This window comes from Pongo pygmaeus, chromosome 4 (assembly GCF_028885625.2).
Source record: "Pongo pygmaeus isolate AG05252 chromosome 4, NHGRI_mPonPyg2-v2.0_pri, whole genome shotgun sequence".
NCBI classification, from domain to species: domain Eukaryota; kingdom Metazoa; phylum Chordata; class Mammalia; order Primates; family Hominidae; genus Pongo; species Pongo pygmaeus.
In genome coordinates, this window is record NC_072377.2 from 145841289 (window position 1) to 145857923 (window position 16635).

General features: G+C 43.0%; 2 protein-coding genes across 2 annotated transcripts in view; both read left to right on the forward strand.

Annotated features, from left to right (window-relative positions):
• The first annotated feature begins 388 nt into the window (after positions 1-388).
• On the forward strand, positions 389-12985 carry LOC129037328 (protocadherin gamma-A1). Its single transcript, XM_063665569.1, has 3 exons — positions 389-740; positions 1865-7187; positions 12794-12985. Exons 2-3 carry the CDS (start codon positions 4767-4769, stop codon positions 12983-12985), a joined length of 2613 nt encoding a protein of 870 aa, XP_063521639.1. The 5' UTR covers positions 389-740; positions 1865-4766.
• The window catches only part of LOC129036253 (protocadherin gamma-A3), a 173655-nt gene continuing 169818 nt past the window's right edge, over positions 12799-16635 (forward strand). The window contains exon 1 of the mRNA XM_054487146.2: positions 12799-15499. Within this exon, the coding sequence (XP_054343121.1) occupies positions 13076-15499 (2424 nt within the window). The 5' untranslated portion in view covers positions 12799-13075. The remainder of the gene's footprint in view (positions 15500-16635) is intronic.

Here is a 16635-nt window from a genome sequence, read left to right on the forward strand (position 1 = left end):
GTGAGCCATGATTGTGCCACTGCACTCCAGCCTGGGTGACAAAGCAAGACTCTGTCTCAAAAAAAAAAAAAAAAAATTAAGAATTTTAATAAATTAAAATGTTTGAACTAAATTTTGTGAAATGATCATTTTGTTAATATTTTATCAAAAATAATGATTTGTACCCTTCTTAGTAAAGCAGCTGGTGTTTTAAAATATGTCTCAAGAAAAAAGCCAATACAGTCTCTTGTGAGGACCTTGAAAACTAACCTGCTAGGGATATCATACTGGGCCTCTGGGTGCCGCTGTCCGCCAATCCGTGGCTGGAGGGAAACAAAGCAATCCACTGACGGAGCAGTCCCCGCAGGCTTTTGAGAAGCACATTAGGAGAGGACTCTGCCCACTGTCTCTCTCACAATCTGCTCGAAATATCTTGGTCAGGAGTCTCAGGATGTCTAGTGACCCTGAGTGAGGTGCTGCCTTTTATTCCTGAGCATCTTTGGAAGCAGGAAGCAGGGAGCAACGGTAGCGAGAGGTATTCCGATCTGAGTACCAGCAGGAAGAAGAAACAGAGGAAGAAGTCCCCGATAAGGAAGGCGTGAGGAGCGCAGGAAGCGCTGTTTACCTGCCTGAGATCTTTATTCTACTAGGTCTTTATTCTACATAGCCGATACGCTGTAAGATTCTGGAGGAGAAGGCTAGGGGTTTAAGGTTGGTAATCTCTCAGAAGATCTGCGTCTCGGTGACGGGAAAAACTAAGGGTAAGTGCTGAGAAGCCTCTCTTTATAGCCAGAGAACGAGCGAGAGCCGAGCTTGAGAATGACAGGATGGATATAGCAGTTATGCCCAAGGAAGACCCTCGGCCCTTTGAATTTGAAGGCACTGAAAATCGTATAAATGTTTTCATATAAACGTATGCATCTTTGATATAAATAACAAAATGGCTTTTAGCGCAAATTTTGTTTTGGAAATCCTGAAAAACGTCTTAATAAGAGGACTGTTTACTCTTAAGTCTGCAGTAGATTTTGAACACTGGCAGTAACTCTGTACAAATGTATCAGATTAGTTTTAATAGCCATCTCCCCTTCCCCTACAAGTAAAGGAGAGTACTACAGCAGTATGTACTCTGAATTGCTGCTATTGAAGAACCCCTGAGCCTGTGCAGTGGGGCACTCCTGTGGTCCCCATTACTCAGGAGGCTGAGACAGGAGGATTGCTTGATGCCAGGTAGAGGCTGCAGTGCGCTATGAGAACACCTGTGAATAGCCACTGCATTCCAGCCTGAGTAACATGGCCAGACCCCATCTCTTAAGAAAAGAAAAGAAACCCTGAACCAGAGGAGCAGAGCTGCCACCACTTAGTGGTAGGGATGGGGCAGAACAGCTCAGGGCAAGACACAGGCCTTGGATGCCAATGCCAGCCCTCAGATATTGAGCAATGTGTAAGTGGGGTTAGCCTGCAGGAGAGCTTGCCACCTCCTCCTCTTCATCAGGTGATCCCCATTGACCTAGACAATATCTTTAATATAGAGTTCTGATTTTTTCTACACAATTTTACAGGGCATACAGAATATATTTCCTGTCCAATAATGACAGAAATACTTGATTTTGAAGAGTAACAGTTATAGCATGGAATAGAAGACTGGAGGCAGTTTGAGGGCCCACTTCAGAGTCCTGGTTGAAATGGAGGTTGAGAAGTATAATGCAGTCAGTGCAGGTGACTTTCAGCTGGGTGTCTAGTCCTATCAGAGGTAAGAACTGTGGTTGCCCTAACCAAAACAGTAGGACTAAGAGACCTTAAATGAAAGATGAAAATTATTATAGAGAGAAATGATCCTACTGGCAAACAATTCACCTCCAAGAATTATGATGTGATTCTTTGTCAGCTACTCACAGATGGAATTCTAAAGTGGTAGCAGACCCTGAAGGACAATGTCACCATCAGAACCACCAACAAGGACAAACTGTCCCTCTCCTGCATCACCCTGCACACCATCTGCATCCACAAAAATGCTCATTCTTCAACAAGCCTCCTATTTCTTTTGGGTGACTGAGAACACTGCCCAGCACCTCCATCACATACTTTAGCACTTCCCACCCTGACTTAGGGTCCCATATGCCTCCCGTTTCTTCTTGACCAGTGACCTGCCACTGTGGGCACTGTCATTCTACATGTCAGTGAGTGCAGAGTGCTGTGGTGTCCGTGCAGACTATCTTTGAGCTGACTCTGCAGGCCAGTGACCAGGGTTCAACTTGCTCAGTGTCGTCCTGAACCTGCATGTGATGGTGGATGACCATTGCAAAAATGCAAGGACACTATGCCAGGAGTTGCAGCCAAGTGGGGCCCTCTTTGATGCTGCACCACTCACAATGCAACCCAACTATCCCATCACCAAAGTGGACACCAGCTGGGGCACAAAGGCTGACTGTCCTATCATGTGCCTCAGGCCAGCTAATGTGGCTCTTCAAACTAGGGATGTGCACGAGCTAGATGTGTGCTGTGTCACTGTGGGTAACAGAGATGCAACCTGCCAAGGTTTGTTGGTCACCGTAGTCAATGGTGAATCATCGCACTGAAACATCACCTGGTTGCTGCTCACAGTTTGCAGGAGTTGCTGCCAGACCTCAGCAATCGCCCAGCACCCAACAGCAGGCAGCAGACAGTACCCAACAGCTGATGATGGCTGTTGCCTTGATCTCCATGCTGTTTCTCCTCAGTGTGACTCTGGCCATCTCTCTGAACCTGCAATGCCCCCTATAGCCCCACTGCCTGGGGCTGTTTTCAGCCGGATCTCTGGTCCAAGCCGGGATATGGAGTTGTCTCCAACTTAAAGGAAGGAAATTTGCCCTGTTCCTACAACGTATGTGTGGTTTTAGATATTTTAAAATTTTAATTTCTTTAACTCAAGAAACAGCTTTCAACCAGTTATTCTCTGCAGTGCCAGCAATGAAGCTTTGTTTTATTTTTGTTTTTGTAGAAACGGGGTTCACTATGTTGACCAAGCTGGTCTCAAACTCCTGGCCTCAAGTGATCTGCCCACCTTGGCCTCCCAAAGTGCTGGGATTGCAGGCGTGAGCCACTGCACATGGCCAGCAATGAAGCTTTAAATGTTGCATTTGATTCAAATGTATTTGTGTGATATTTTAACATTTTTATTTTATACTTATCATCCTTTTATAAATCACTCCTGCGTGTTTTTGGTTGCTGAGAGTAGGGAGCTCTTCAGGTTTACTTACTAGTTCTTATGTACATTTTAATTTGCCTCATTAACTCACAATTTCTTTGGGGAAAAGTTTGTGCCTATTAATGTGTGTTCTGAAAAGTTACATTCTCTGTTAAAGAGTTACTTCCTTGCAATATTGAAGGTGATTTATTGCACCTTTAAATTTCTACTCTTTGGCTCCATATACTTGTCTTTGAGAAGGTGAGAAACTGTAGATTTGGTTAAGAACTAAAGTTCTCTTTCCAAAAACTATTCTTGAGACCTTTAATTGTTTTCTTTCTTTCTTCATTTTTAACTTTTCTCAGTCATGGTGTCCATGGGTTGGCTGGCCAAATTTGTTCCTGAAACTATCAGACTCTGGAGTACGGATAGCATGCTTCTCTAACTTTGGGGTAAAGATAAGTAAGTCACTCTAAGCCTGAGACATTTTAATTAGTAACCCTTTGCTAATAGTGCAGTGATTAAAAAAAAGAAGGCCACATCCTCATCTTAACTGGTTAAAAAATACTGTTAAGAGAAAACCAACTTCTCTTGGAGAAAATATTAAGCGCGATTATAGGGGAATACATATAATAAGAGCCTATCTAAAAATAAAGATGAGACCATTTTTCTTTTCAGCTGTGAAGAATAATATCATAGATTTTGTCTCTGAAATTTGAAATCTAAATTGTATATTCATATGACTTTTCAATGAAATTCCAAGAGCCCAGTTTTATTTTTTTCAAAATATATTGCCTTTGGTGAATCTTAAGAATTTTTAAAAACCTACATAATGCAAAGACACTTCAAAAAAGAGAGGAAAAATAAGGATAGGGTTAAACCATGCTCTTCAAAATCCCAAAGTTTCTGATAAATATTCAAATCATAATGGGAAGGAAATGGGATGGTATGATTTTTTAAAGTCTAGCTTATGTTCTAAAAGATTATTTTTCCCTCTAATACTTTTCATCCTCCAGTCAAAGGGGAGCTGCTCTATGTGGCCTTGGAAATTACCAAGTGGTCAAGCTTTACTACAGAAAAAGTGGAGGATGATTTTGTCCTCATTGTGATGTTAGGTTTTTACTATCATTCCCTGAATAGCAAACAAGGAAAGCAGATAACATGGGAATACTGGGATTCTCCTGTATATTTCAATTTGGTGACATTTAGGCACATTTAAAGAAGTGAACGAATAGTTTCTCCTTTTCATACATATATTGTAGAATGATTTCCTTGACAATAGACTAAAACTTAAGAAAATATCAAGTTAATGAGAAGGTTTTAAGTATTTGCTAGGAATGCAGTAACTGGTTAGGACTGTGGGCGCCGCTGTTCACTAATCTGGTATATACAGGCAGTACACACACGTCAGGAGGAGGAAAAAAAAAAAAGAAAAAAGCCCTTGTGCCTCTTAGAACCTCCATAACCGCCAGATTGAAAACAGACTGTCCAAGACTGCCTAAATCCTACTTCTGGATGACTCTCCACGCAGAATTCTCCTGAAAATTGGGTTAATTTCAGCTCAGAAAAGCAGAAACGATACCCTTGGTACTGGACTGGAAGAAAACTACGAAGTGAGAGAGCCATGAAGATTCAGAAAAAGCTGACTGACTGCAGCAGGCTGATGCTTCTGTGTCTTTCTCTGGAGCTGCTGTTGGAAGCTGGGGCTGGGAATATTCACTACTCAGTGCCGGAAGAGACAGACAAAGGTTCCTTCGTGGGCAACATCGCAAAGGACCTAGGGCTACAACCCCAGGAGCTGGCAGATCGCGGAGTCCGCATCGTCTCCAGAGGTAGGATGCCGCTTTTCGCTCTGAGTCCTAGAAGTAGCAGCTTGATCACCGCGGGCAGGATAGACCGGGAGGAGCTCTGCGCTCAGAGCTTGCCGTGTCTCGTGAGTTTTAATATCCTTGTTGAGGATAAAATGAAGCTTTTTCCTGTTGAAGTAGAAATAATTGATATTAATGACAACACTCCCCAATTCCAGTTAGAGGAACTGGAGTTTAAAATGAATGAAATAACCACTCCAGGTACCAGAATCTCATTGCCTTTTGGGCAAGACCTTGATGTGGGTATGAACTCACTCCAGAACTACCAACTCAGCTCTAACCCTCATTTCTCCCTGGATGTGCAACACGGAGCCGATGGGCACCAACATCCAGAGATGGTGCTGCAGAGTCCCTTAGACAGAGAAGAAGAACCTGTCCACCACCTCATCCTCACAGCTTCTGATGGGGGTGAACCAGTCCGTTCAGGGACCCTCAGAATTTACATTCAGGTGGTAGATGCAAATGACAATCCTCCAGCATTTACTCAGGCACAATACCATATAAATGTCCCCGAAAATGTGCCGCTGGGTACTCAGCTGCTCATGGTAGATGCCACTGACCCTGATGAGGGAGCCAATGGGGAAGTAACATACTCCTTTCACAATGTAGACCACAGAGTGGCCCAAATATTTCATTTAGATTCTTACACAGGAGAAATATCAAATAAAGAACCACTAAATTTCGAAGAATACAAAATGTATTCAATGGAAGTTCAAGCCCAGGATGGTGCCGGGCTCATGGCTAAAGCTAAGGTACTGGTCAAAGTTTTGGATGTAAATGATAATGCCCCAGAAGTGACCATCACCTCTGTCACCACTGCAGTTCCAGAAAACTTTCCTCCTGGGACCATAATTGCTCTTATCAGTGTGCATGACCAGGACTCAGGAGACAATGGCTACACCACATGTTTCATTCCTGGAAATTTACCCTTTAAATTGGAAAAGTTAGTTGATAATTATTACCGTTTAGTGACCGAAAGAACACTGGACAGAGAACTTATCTCTGGGTACAACATCACAGTAACAGCAACAGACCAAGGAACTCCAGCTCTATCTACTGAAGCTCACATTTCACTGCTAGTGACAGATATCAATGACAACTCCCCAGTCTTCCATCAGGATTCCTACTCTGCCTACATTCCCGAAAACAACCCCAGAGGAGCCTCCATCTTCTCTGTGAGGGCCCACGACTTGGACAGCAATGAGAATGCACAAATCACTTACTCCCTAATAGAGGACACTATCCAGGGGGCACCCCTATCTGCCTACCTCTCCATCAACTCCGACACTGGGGTCCTGTATGCGCTGCGATCCTTCGACTATGAGCAGTTCCGGGACTTGCAACTGAAAGTGATGGCGCGGGACAGTGGGGATCCGCCCCTCAGCAGCAATGTGTCGCTCAGCCTATTCGTGCTGGACCAGAACGACAACCCGCCCGAGATCCTGTACCCCGCCCTCCCCACAGACGGTTCCACCGGCGTGGAGCTGGCGCCCCGCTCCGCAGAGCCTGGCTACCTGGTGACCAAGGTGGTGGCGGTGGACAGAGACTCGGGCCAGAACGCCTGGCTGTCCTACCGCCTGCTCAAAGCCAGCGAGCCGGGACTCTTCTCGGTGGGTCTGCACACGGGCGAGGTGCGCACGGCGCGAGCCCTGCTGGACAGAGACGCGCTCAAGCAGAGCCTCGTGGTGGCCGTCCAGGACCACGGCCAGCCCCCTCTCTCCGCCACTGTCACGCTCACCGTGGCCGTGGCCGACAGGATCCCCGACATCCTGGCCGACCTGGGCAGCCTCGAGCCCTCCGCCAAACCCAATGATTCGTACCTCACTCTGTACCTGGTGGTGGCGGTGGCCGCTGTCTCCTGCGTCTTCCTGGCTTTCGTCATCGTGCTGCTGGCGCACAGGCTGCGGCGCTGGCACAAGTCACGCCTGCTACAGGCTTCGGGAGGCGGCTTGGCGAGTATGCCCGGTTCGCACTTTGTGGGCGTGGACGGGGTTCGGGCTTTCCTGCAGACCTATTCCCACGAGGTCTCCCTCACTGCGGACTCGCGGAAGAGCCACCTGATTTTCCCCCAGCCCAACTATGCGGACACGCTCATCAGCCAGGAGAGCTGTGAGAAAAAGGATTTTCTATCAGCACCCCAGTCTTTACTTGAAGACAAAAAGGAACGATTTTCTCAGGTAAACTTTTGTGATGAATGTATAAGCTATCTAGAGAAAAATAATTCTTGATTTAACTTACTTGCGCTCGCTCTTTGCTACAGATAGTTCTTCTAACCCATGTATCTTTGTAGCTTTTTATTACAAGTCCTGCAAAATCAAGATTAAGTGAGTCTACACCTTCATATGCAGGTATATTTATAATTGTTCTTGCATTGAAAAGGAGACTGTGATCATAATGTAGGTGGTTGGGTTGAAGGTATGTGTGAGATGCCATCTCTGTTTGGAAAGAGCACTGCATTAGAAACAGGGCGATCTAGCTTCTAACATTTTCTTACATGCCTCTGGGCTAAAGGGTTTGATTAGAAAAGGCTCACCAATATTTAAATGACTAACACTATTTTCAAATTTTCTTGTTATAAGTACCCGCTAATCTACCCCCTGAATTTAATGTAGATGTCGTCTATCGGGACACTGTAATATTTTATTTGGGAACATTTGAAGAGGTGAAGATTGTCTAAAGTAGTATTTTTAGTTGTGTTCATATAAGATTATAGAGATCTATATAAACTGCAATTTTAAATTATTGTTGAATATTTTAGCCCTTTATTCTATCTTTATTATCAGATTTCTTTTGGTTTTGAGATGGGGTCTTGCTGGAATGCAGTGGCATGATCATGGCTCACTGCAGCCACTACCTCCTGGGCTCAAGAAATCCTCCCACCTCAGCCTCCCAAAGTGCTGATATTACAGGTGTGAGCTGTGGTGACTGTACTGAAGAATACATCTATTGAAGTAATTTATGAAGTAACAAAATGAACAACAGAAAATTTATCATGCAACTTGAGAAATAGCTTTGAAGCCTCCTGACTTATACATTATACCTGTAATGAAATCAACTAACAAAAATCAAGTATACATCGTATTTTAATGTGTGTTAACTTTTCAGAAGAAAAAAAAAGTATGGTCAGGGAGTAAGTCCATGCTTTGATGTATTTACTGTGCTCCAATAAAATACAGAGACACATAAAATATAAGAGGAAAGCAAAAGCAAAATGGTGAGCTGGTCTAAAGCCATGTGAGTTATAGTCTTGGACTTAAAAGCAGAAATTGAAGGTTAGGAAACTGCCTCCAGCAATGTAATAGGGACAGAAGTGCTTCAGACTAGATAAATATCTGGACCAGGCTTACTGCCTGATTCCAAAATAAGCAATGAGGCCCTTCAGCTGGCTAAAAAGGAAAAGAAAGATGCATTAACATGCTGCCTAGCTGGGCGCAGTGGCTCACGTCTGTATTTCCAACAATTTGAGAGGCTGAGGCGAAAAGATCCTTGGAGCCCTGGAGTTCAAGACCAGCCGGACACGGTGGCCTGCGACTGTAGTCCCAGCTACGCGGGGCTGGGCGGGGCGGGGCAGGTGCTGACGTGGGAGGATCCGTTGAGCCCAGGAAGTCAAGGCTTCAGCGAACCGTGATCGCGCCACTGCACTCCAGCCTGGGCGACAGAGCCACACCCTGTTAAATAAATAAATAAATATAATAATAAAAGCTGCCTCCCAATTCCGGTGGTTATAGCTTTCTTCGTAAGCTGTGTAGACCAAGAGAGAGACAGACACGGATGCTGGATAGAGACAGCGAACACCAAGTATCTCATATGTGAGCTGTGGTATCCAGAATATCACTGCTGGGCATCATTAAAGCGTCATTAAGAGACCTAGTTATGGCCTGGGACCTGAGGTCAGACAGAAACTATTTCAAAACCATTATAAACGAGCACTGAACCCAGGAGGGAAGGAGAGAGGGATATAGTGTGGAAGAGAAAAAAACAAACTAAAACTAAAAACAAACAGAGCTCTTCCACTAAAAATAAATATACAAACCAAAATTTCAAAACACACTTGTCTCATAGAATTTATTGTTGCTAGTGAGAAACTTTCTGTCAGCACACTGTTATTTTTTAAGGTAATCTCTGTTTTCTCTCTGACAACTATTGAAGACTTTCTCTCATTCTTGCTGTGTGTCTGTTGCATTTTTATTTTTATTTTTTGCTTGGTACCAAGAGTATACTCTCAATTGATAACTAAGTTATCTCAGTTCTGGACTTTTTCAGCTCTTATAATCATAATTTTTTTCTGTGTATATACAAGTGAGCTACATTTACCTATTAAAGGACAAATATTACAAAACTGGTTGATTTTTAAAATCCATATTCTAATAATACACATGCTTAAAATAAAAATACACTGAAACAGTGAAACTAAATATATATGTGCACACACAAAAAAGAAAGCAGTCATGTTAATATTAATGTAACAACAAAGTCATACTTAAGGTAACAAACACAAATTGTGATTTTAAAAAATGAACTGATTATAGTTGTAAAAAGAACACATGATCAAAAGGATATAAAAATATGAGCTTCTATTACCGAAAAATACAGCTTAGAAAATACCAGAATATTTTAACATAATTCCATAAGAAATAATAGACCCCACAGGAAGAAAGTTAGTTAACATAAAGAAGATTTGAACAACATAATTTATAAGCTTGATCTATTAGGATTCTAATAGATCTGTTCTACACACAACAAATATGGAGTAGTCATCCTTGAACAAGCAGACAATCTACAAGTTTATTACCTAGTCATTACAAAAAAGGGTTCAGCAAATTCCAAAGTACCAATAATATACTTGCCTTACAACACATACTTAAATCACAAAGCAAACATTTAAAAATAGAAAAGGGGAAAAAGTTTGGATATTTACATCTACACCCTTAAATAACTCTTGGATTTCAAAAATCACAATGACAATGAAAACTACTCAGAAAAAAAGGACTTAAATATTCTTTATTAAAAATTGTGAGATGCAGCTAAAACTAATTAGGAGTAAGTTTATAGACAAATGCAATAATTTTTTAAAAGCAAACAAAACTCTTTAAAATACATGAATTTAGCTTGCCATTCAAGAAGTAAGATAAAAAACATATAATGAGTATATACTAAAATAAAATGATGGAAAAAATAACAAAGAGATACATTTTTGAAATGTAACCATGGAAGAATTCTGAGGCTGAAGTAATGGAAGCAGACAATAAATGTAATAAAACCAGTGGGGAGAAAATGAAAATTCTGTCAAGTCTAACGTTAGGACTCATGTAAGAGAGCCAGGCACAATGGCACACCTATAATCCCAGGTACTGAGTAGGCTGAGGCAGTAGGATTGCTTGAGCCCAGGAGTTTGAATCCAGCCGGGGCAGTATAACAAGACCCAATCTCTAGAAAACAAACAAACAAAAAAAACACAAACACAAACACACAAATAAAAATAAAAAACAAAAGCAACATATACCATAGTAGCTCTACAAGAAAACATGGTGAGTTGGTATCAATTATTTCCAATACATTTTTCTTCAGTCTTCTAAGAGGAATGGATGAAAGTAAAAATGAGAAAATTTCAACAAGGAAGGAGCCAAAAGGCAAACAGGTTAAAGTGTCACCAGAAGTGGGCAATTTCACTTATACCACATACAAAAATTGGTTCAAAATGGATCAAAGAAGCAATATTCAGAAGCAATAAAACCCTTTTAGTTGTTATGTTTAAGAACTAAAACTATACAACTCTTAGAAGAAAACAGGAGGAAACCTTCACAACATTGATTTTTGGCAATGATTTCTTGGATATGACACCAAAAGCACAAGCAACAAAAGAAGAAAATGGTATACTGGACTTTATCACAGTTAAAAACTATGTGCAGCAAAGAACAATATCAATAGAGTGAAAAGGCAGCCCACAGAATGAGAGAAAATGTTTCCAAATCATGTATCTAAGAATGGATATCCAGAATAAAGAACTCCAACTCAACAACAAAGAATCCCAAACAATTGGATGTTAAAATGAGCAAAGGACTTGAATAGACATTTCTCCAAAGATGATATACAAATGGCCAAAACCGTATGAAAAGATGTTCAACATCACTCACTAGTCATTAGGGGAATGCAAATCAAAACCATAATGAGATACTACTCCACATTCATTAGAATTGCTGTCATAAAAGAAAAGAAAAGAAATTTTAAAAAGAATATGGAGAAATTGGAATTCTTGTGCATTGCTGGTGAATATAAAATGATACAACTGCTGTGGAAAATGGTATGGTGATTCCTCAAAAATGTAAACATAGAATTACCATATAATCCAGCAATTCCACTCTGGTTATTACCCAAAAGAAGTGAAAGTAGGGACTTCAACAGATATTTGTGCACCTATGTTTATGGCAGCATTAGTCACAATAGTTGAAAAGTGGAAGTAACCCAAGTGTCCATTGACAGATGAATGGGTAAATAAAAAGTGGTTCACATATACAATGGGCTATTATTCAGCCTTAAAAAGGAAGGGAATTCTCTTACATGCTACAATATGGACGAACTTCGAAGACATGATGTCAAGTGAAATAAACCTGTCATAAAATGACAAATACTGTATGATTCCTCATATATGAACTTCCTAGATTAGTCAAATTCATGGAGAAAAAAGGTAGAATGGTAGTTGCCAGGGACTGGGTGAAAGGCAATGGGGAGTTGCTATTTAATAAGTACGGAGTTTCAGTTGGGGAGGATGAAAAAGTTCTGGAGGTGGATGGTGGTAATGGTCACACCAGAATGTAATTTGAATGTACTTAATGTCACAGAATTGTATGCTTGACAATGGTCAAAATGGTAAAGATGAAACAGGAGTAAGAAGACATCCACTGCATTGTATTTTACACCCTTGGAAAATGAATATCAGAAAAAGAACTTGACAACCTCAAACAATTCTGAGTGACTGATTCCTAGTGTGGTGAAAAACCCCTTCCGGCTCTAGCTTTATCAAATAGACCTGCTTTCTGTTTCTGTAATGTTCCATGCTGTCTCTTACCTTCAAGCATTTATTCAGAGGTTCTAGAACACTTCTTCAGCCTTTTTCTTGATTCAATCCTACTTTTTAGGATTCAGCTTCAATCATGCCCTCAAAAAGACTTTTCTAACACCAAATCTAGACTGGATACCCTTCCTAGGTATTCCTCCATCACCCAGTGTTTCCTACCTCATATCACAGCAGTTACCATACTCTATTACACGCTCTTTACTTTCTTATGTCCTCCTCCAACCTTCACGCTTGAGACCAGGGCCTGTGTTTATCATGTTCACCATTTCTATCTCCAGCCACAATCATGCAAAGTGGGAGGCACATGTACCCAATTAAGTGTCTGATGATTCAATAATTTAAAGGCAGATTTTGAAGGTAAATGCTAAGCCATCAACCACAAAAGTTCAAAATATATAACCTTAGAAGAAAACGTAGCTAATGTTTTGTAATTGATCTTACTGCTTCTGATTATACAATCAGAGATGGAAGATGTTTGGAGCAAGGGCAGTGGTGGCATAGATTAATGCCTTGAGCAGTCAATAATACTTTCCTAGCAACTATTATCAAGGTCATGTTCATTTATACCATGCTTACTAATCCTGATAAAAAGATTCCTGTTTTGGAAGATCTAATTCTAGGGTATCTTAGAGCTGTAAGATTCTTTAAAGCACCTTGAAAGTCGACAAAGGCAAACAAACAAGAAGTAACTGAGGTTTTCCTGAGCAGGTGCAGAAATTATTTAGGCCTCTGAGCGTCGCTGTTGACCACCTAAGGAGTAAAAGGCAGCGAGACATCCAATCCAGCAATACGGCTCCCACAGCACAAGGGGCTGGAGGTTTGGCCCTAAAGCTTCAGGACACCAAAGAAATTCAGTCGAACAGCCCACCAGTTCTCTCCATAAGGACCTGGGTCCCCTGAATGCTGGTCATCTCACACCTTGAGGAATAAAGATTGGAATCCGCACTGGATGCTGGAAGTTGACTCGGAGAAAACTGCGACAGGAGGGAAATGGCGGCTCTGCAAAAGTTGCCACACTGCAGAAAGCTGGTCCTGCTGTGCTTCCTTTTGGCGACCCTGTGGGAGGCCAGGGCTGGACAGATTCGCTATTCTGTGCGGGAAGAGATCGACAGAGGCTCCTTCGTAGGCAACATCGCCAAGGACTTGGGTTTGGAGCCCCTGGCACTGGCAGAGCAGGGAGTCCGCATCGTCTCCAGAGGTAGGACCCAGCTCTTTGCTCTGAACCCGCGAAGCGGCAGCTTGGTCACTGCGAACAGGATAGATCGGGAGGAGCTCTGCGCTCAGAGCGCACCCTGTCTGTTGAATTTTAACATTCTGCTGGAGGATAAATTGACTATTTATTCAGTAGAGGTGGAAATAACAGATATTAACGATAATGCCCCTCGCTTTGGAGTAGAGGAACTGGAGCTAAAAATCAGTGAAACCACTACGCCAGGATTCCGTATTCCTCTTAAGAATGCGCATGATGCAGACGTAGGTGAGAACGCCCTTCAGAAGTACGCACTCAACACAAATGACCACTTCTCCCTGGACGTGCGAAGCGGAGCTGATGGGAACAAGTACCCAGAACTGGTGCTGGAGCGCGCTCTGGACCGCGAGGACGAGGCTGTTCACCACCTCGTTCTCGTGGCTTCTGATGGGGGTGACCCAGTGCTATCTGGCACCTCCCGCATCTGCGTGAAGGTCCTGGATGCGAACGACAACGCGCCTGTTTTTACACAGCCCGAGTATCGCATAAGCGTTCCGGAGAATACGCCCGTGGGCACCCGGATACTCACGGTGACCGCCACTGACGCAGATGAGGGCTACAACGCTCAAGTGGCATATTTTCTAGAGAAAAGCCCTGGAGAAACCTCAGAGATATTTGAGCTTAAGTCAACATCTGGAGATCTGACAATCATAGAAGATCTAGATTATGAGGATGCTACATTGCATGAAATTGATATTGAAGCTCAGGATGGTCCGGGCCTTCTAACCAGAACGAAGGTTATCGTCACGGTTCTGGACGTGAATGACAATGCCCCAGAATTTTACATGACATCTGCTACTAGCTCAGTTTCTGAAGACTCTCCTCCAGGAACCATAATTGGGCTTTTTAATGTACATGATAGAGACTCTGGGCAGAACGCATTCACCACCTGTTCACTCCCCGAGAATCTTCCTTTTAAGTTAGAAAAGTCAATAGACAATTACTACCGACTGGTTACAACCAGAGCCCTTGACAGGGAACAGTTTTCCTTTTACAACATCACTCTAACAGCTAAAGATGGAGGGAACCCCTCCCTGTCCACGGATGCTCACATTTTGCTCCAGGTGGCAGACATCAACGACAACGCACCCGCCTTCTCCCGCACATCCTACTCCACCTATATTCCCGAAAACAACCCCAGAGGAGCCTCTGTCTTCTCAGTGACGGCCCATGACCCCGACAGCAACGACAATGCTCATGTAACTTACTCTTTCGCGGAGGACACTGTTCAGGGGGCACCTTTATCCTCTTACATCTCTATCAACTCCGACACTGGAGTACTCTATGCACTGCGCTCCTTTGATTACGAGCAGTTGCGAGACTTGCAACTGTGGGTGATAGCGCGGGACAGCGGGAACCCTCCACTCAGTAGCAATGTATCATTAAGCCTGTTCGTGCTGGACCAGAACGACAATCCGCCCGAGATCCTGTACCCTGCCTTCCCCACAGACGGTTCCACTGGCGTGGAGCTGGCGCCCCGCTCCGCAGAGCCTGGCTACCTGGTGACCAAGGTGGTGGCGGTGGACAGAGACTCGGGCCAGAACGCCTGGCTGTCCTACCACCTGATCAAGGCCAGCGAGCCGGGACTCTTCTCGGTGGGTCTGCACACGGGCGAGGTGCGCACGGCGCGAGCCCTGCTAGACAGAGACGCGCTCAAGCAGAGCCTCGTGGTGGCTGTCCAGGACCACGGCCAGCCCCCTCTCTCCGCCACTGTCACGCTCACCGTGGCCGTGGCCGACAGGATCCCCGACATCCTGGCCGACCTGGGCAGCCTCGAGCCCTCCGCCAAACCCAATGATTCGGACCTCACTCTGTACCTGGTGGTGGCGGTGGCCGCTGTCTCCTGCGTCTTCCTGGCTTTCGTCATCGTGCTGCTGGCGCACAGGCTGCGGCGCTGGCACAAGTCACGCCTGCTACAGGCTTCGGGAGGCGGCTTGGCGAGTACGCCCGGTTCGCACTTTGTGGGCGTGGACGGGGTTCGGGCTTTCCTGCAGACCTATTCCCACGAGGTCTCCCTCACTGCGGACTCGCGGAAGAGTCACCTGATCTTCCCCCAGCCCAACTATGCGGACACGCTCATCAGCCAGGAGAGCTGTGAGAAAAAGGATTTTTTATCAGCACCTCAATCTCTACTCGAAGAAGAAAGAGAAGAAACGTTTTCTCAGGTAATCTATCTTTTCATAACATACGTAGTAGCTAGTTTGCTGAAGTAATTCACTTACTTGTTTACTATATCTATTTTGTTCCCCATATTTCCTTCAGGGTAGAGTCAAGTTTTAGGAAGTGAGTCTTGGTGAATTATTTCTTGGTAGGTCTTAGTGTTCACAGGCTGTAAGAGGAAGAAGAGACATGAGAATCTTTGTGCAATAAATGTAAACCAGGAGTTAATAGATAAGATTATCCAAAGGGCACTGCATTAGTAACTAGGGTGTCTGGTTTCTCATACTTTCTTCTCCATCCCTGGGCAAATCATCTCATCCACCAGGATCAACAATTTTTTCTTTGTTAAAAACATAAAGATTGGAGTTTATGTTTACTCAAGTCCTTTCTTCTTTTAAATTATGACTCTTACTTTATATTTGAATCTGCATATGAACAGTGAAACATCTTAGTTGGCTAGTTCTTTCTCATTCAGTCTTAATACATTTCTTTCAGTTTGGCAGCAAAATTGTTTTCCTTAACTTTCATGCCCTTCCCTGTTAAAAATATGGAAATTTAGAAATATACATTCCTTACAGTGTTTCAGGAAGGTATGTCATATTATTTTGGCTTAGTTTTAAAAATCACATTAGCCTCTCAGCTATATGCTTCTTGAAGAAGTGACTGACTTATCATCTGCTCTATAATAAAGCTGTAGAGTAGTAATAAACAGGCTTCTCCTTTTTTTTAATATTTCTCATCGTGGGAACCATACTGCCTTTTAATCTTTAAAATAATGTATATCCTCAATATAGTTTTGCTTAAAGAAAAGATACAAAAGATTCATATCATACAATTGCCCAGAACCATCTTCTTTATACATCTCTCTTCTCAAGGTTTCTACTCACAGCAGCTGCTAGAAATGTTCCCAGTCCCTCACCCAATCCCAGTTTCCCTCTGATCAATTTTCTTTTCCCATTCCTCTTCCTATGTTGGCTTTTAGTATGTTGGTTATGTATTTAATAACAGAGAATAATAAGCACACTAATGTTCTATGTAACTGGCATCATTTTTTGTTTTTATTTGGAAATTATCATGTACCAATTGAGCCTTTTATTGAATGATACCATATCTCTCAAAGTGCTGTGATTCTTTCTGTTGC

Excerpts from the sequence above, each read along its gene's own strand:
- LOC129037328 (XM_063665569.1), top strand. The coding sequence starts at position 4,767 with ATGAAGATTCAGAAAAAGCTGACTGACTGCAGCAGGCTGATGCTTCTG. Across the intron at positions 7,188-12,793 it reads AAAAGGAACGATTTTCTCAG|GTGCAGAAATTATTTAGGCC; the intron begins GTAAACTTTTGT and ends TTTCCTGAGCAG.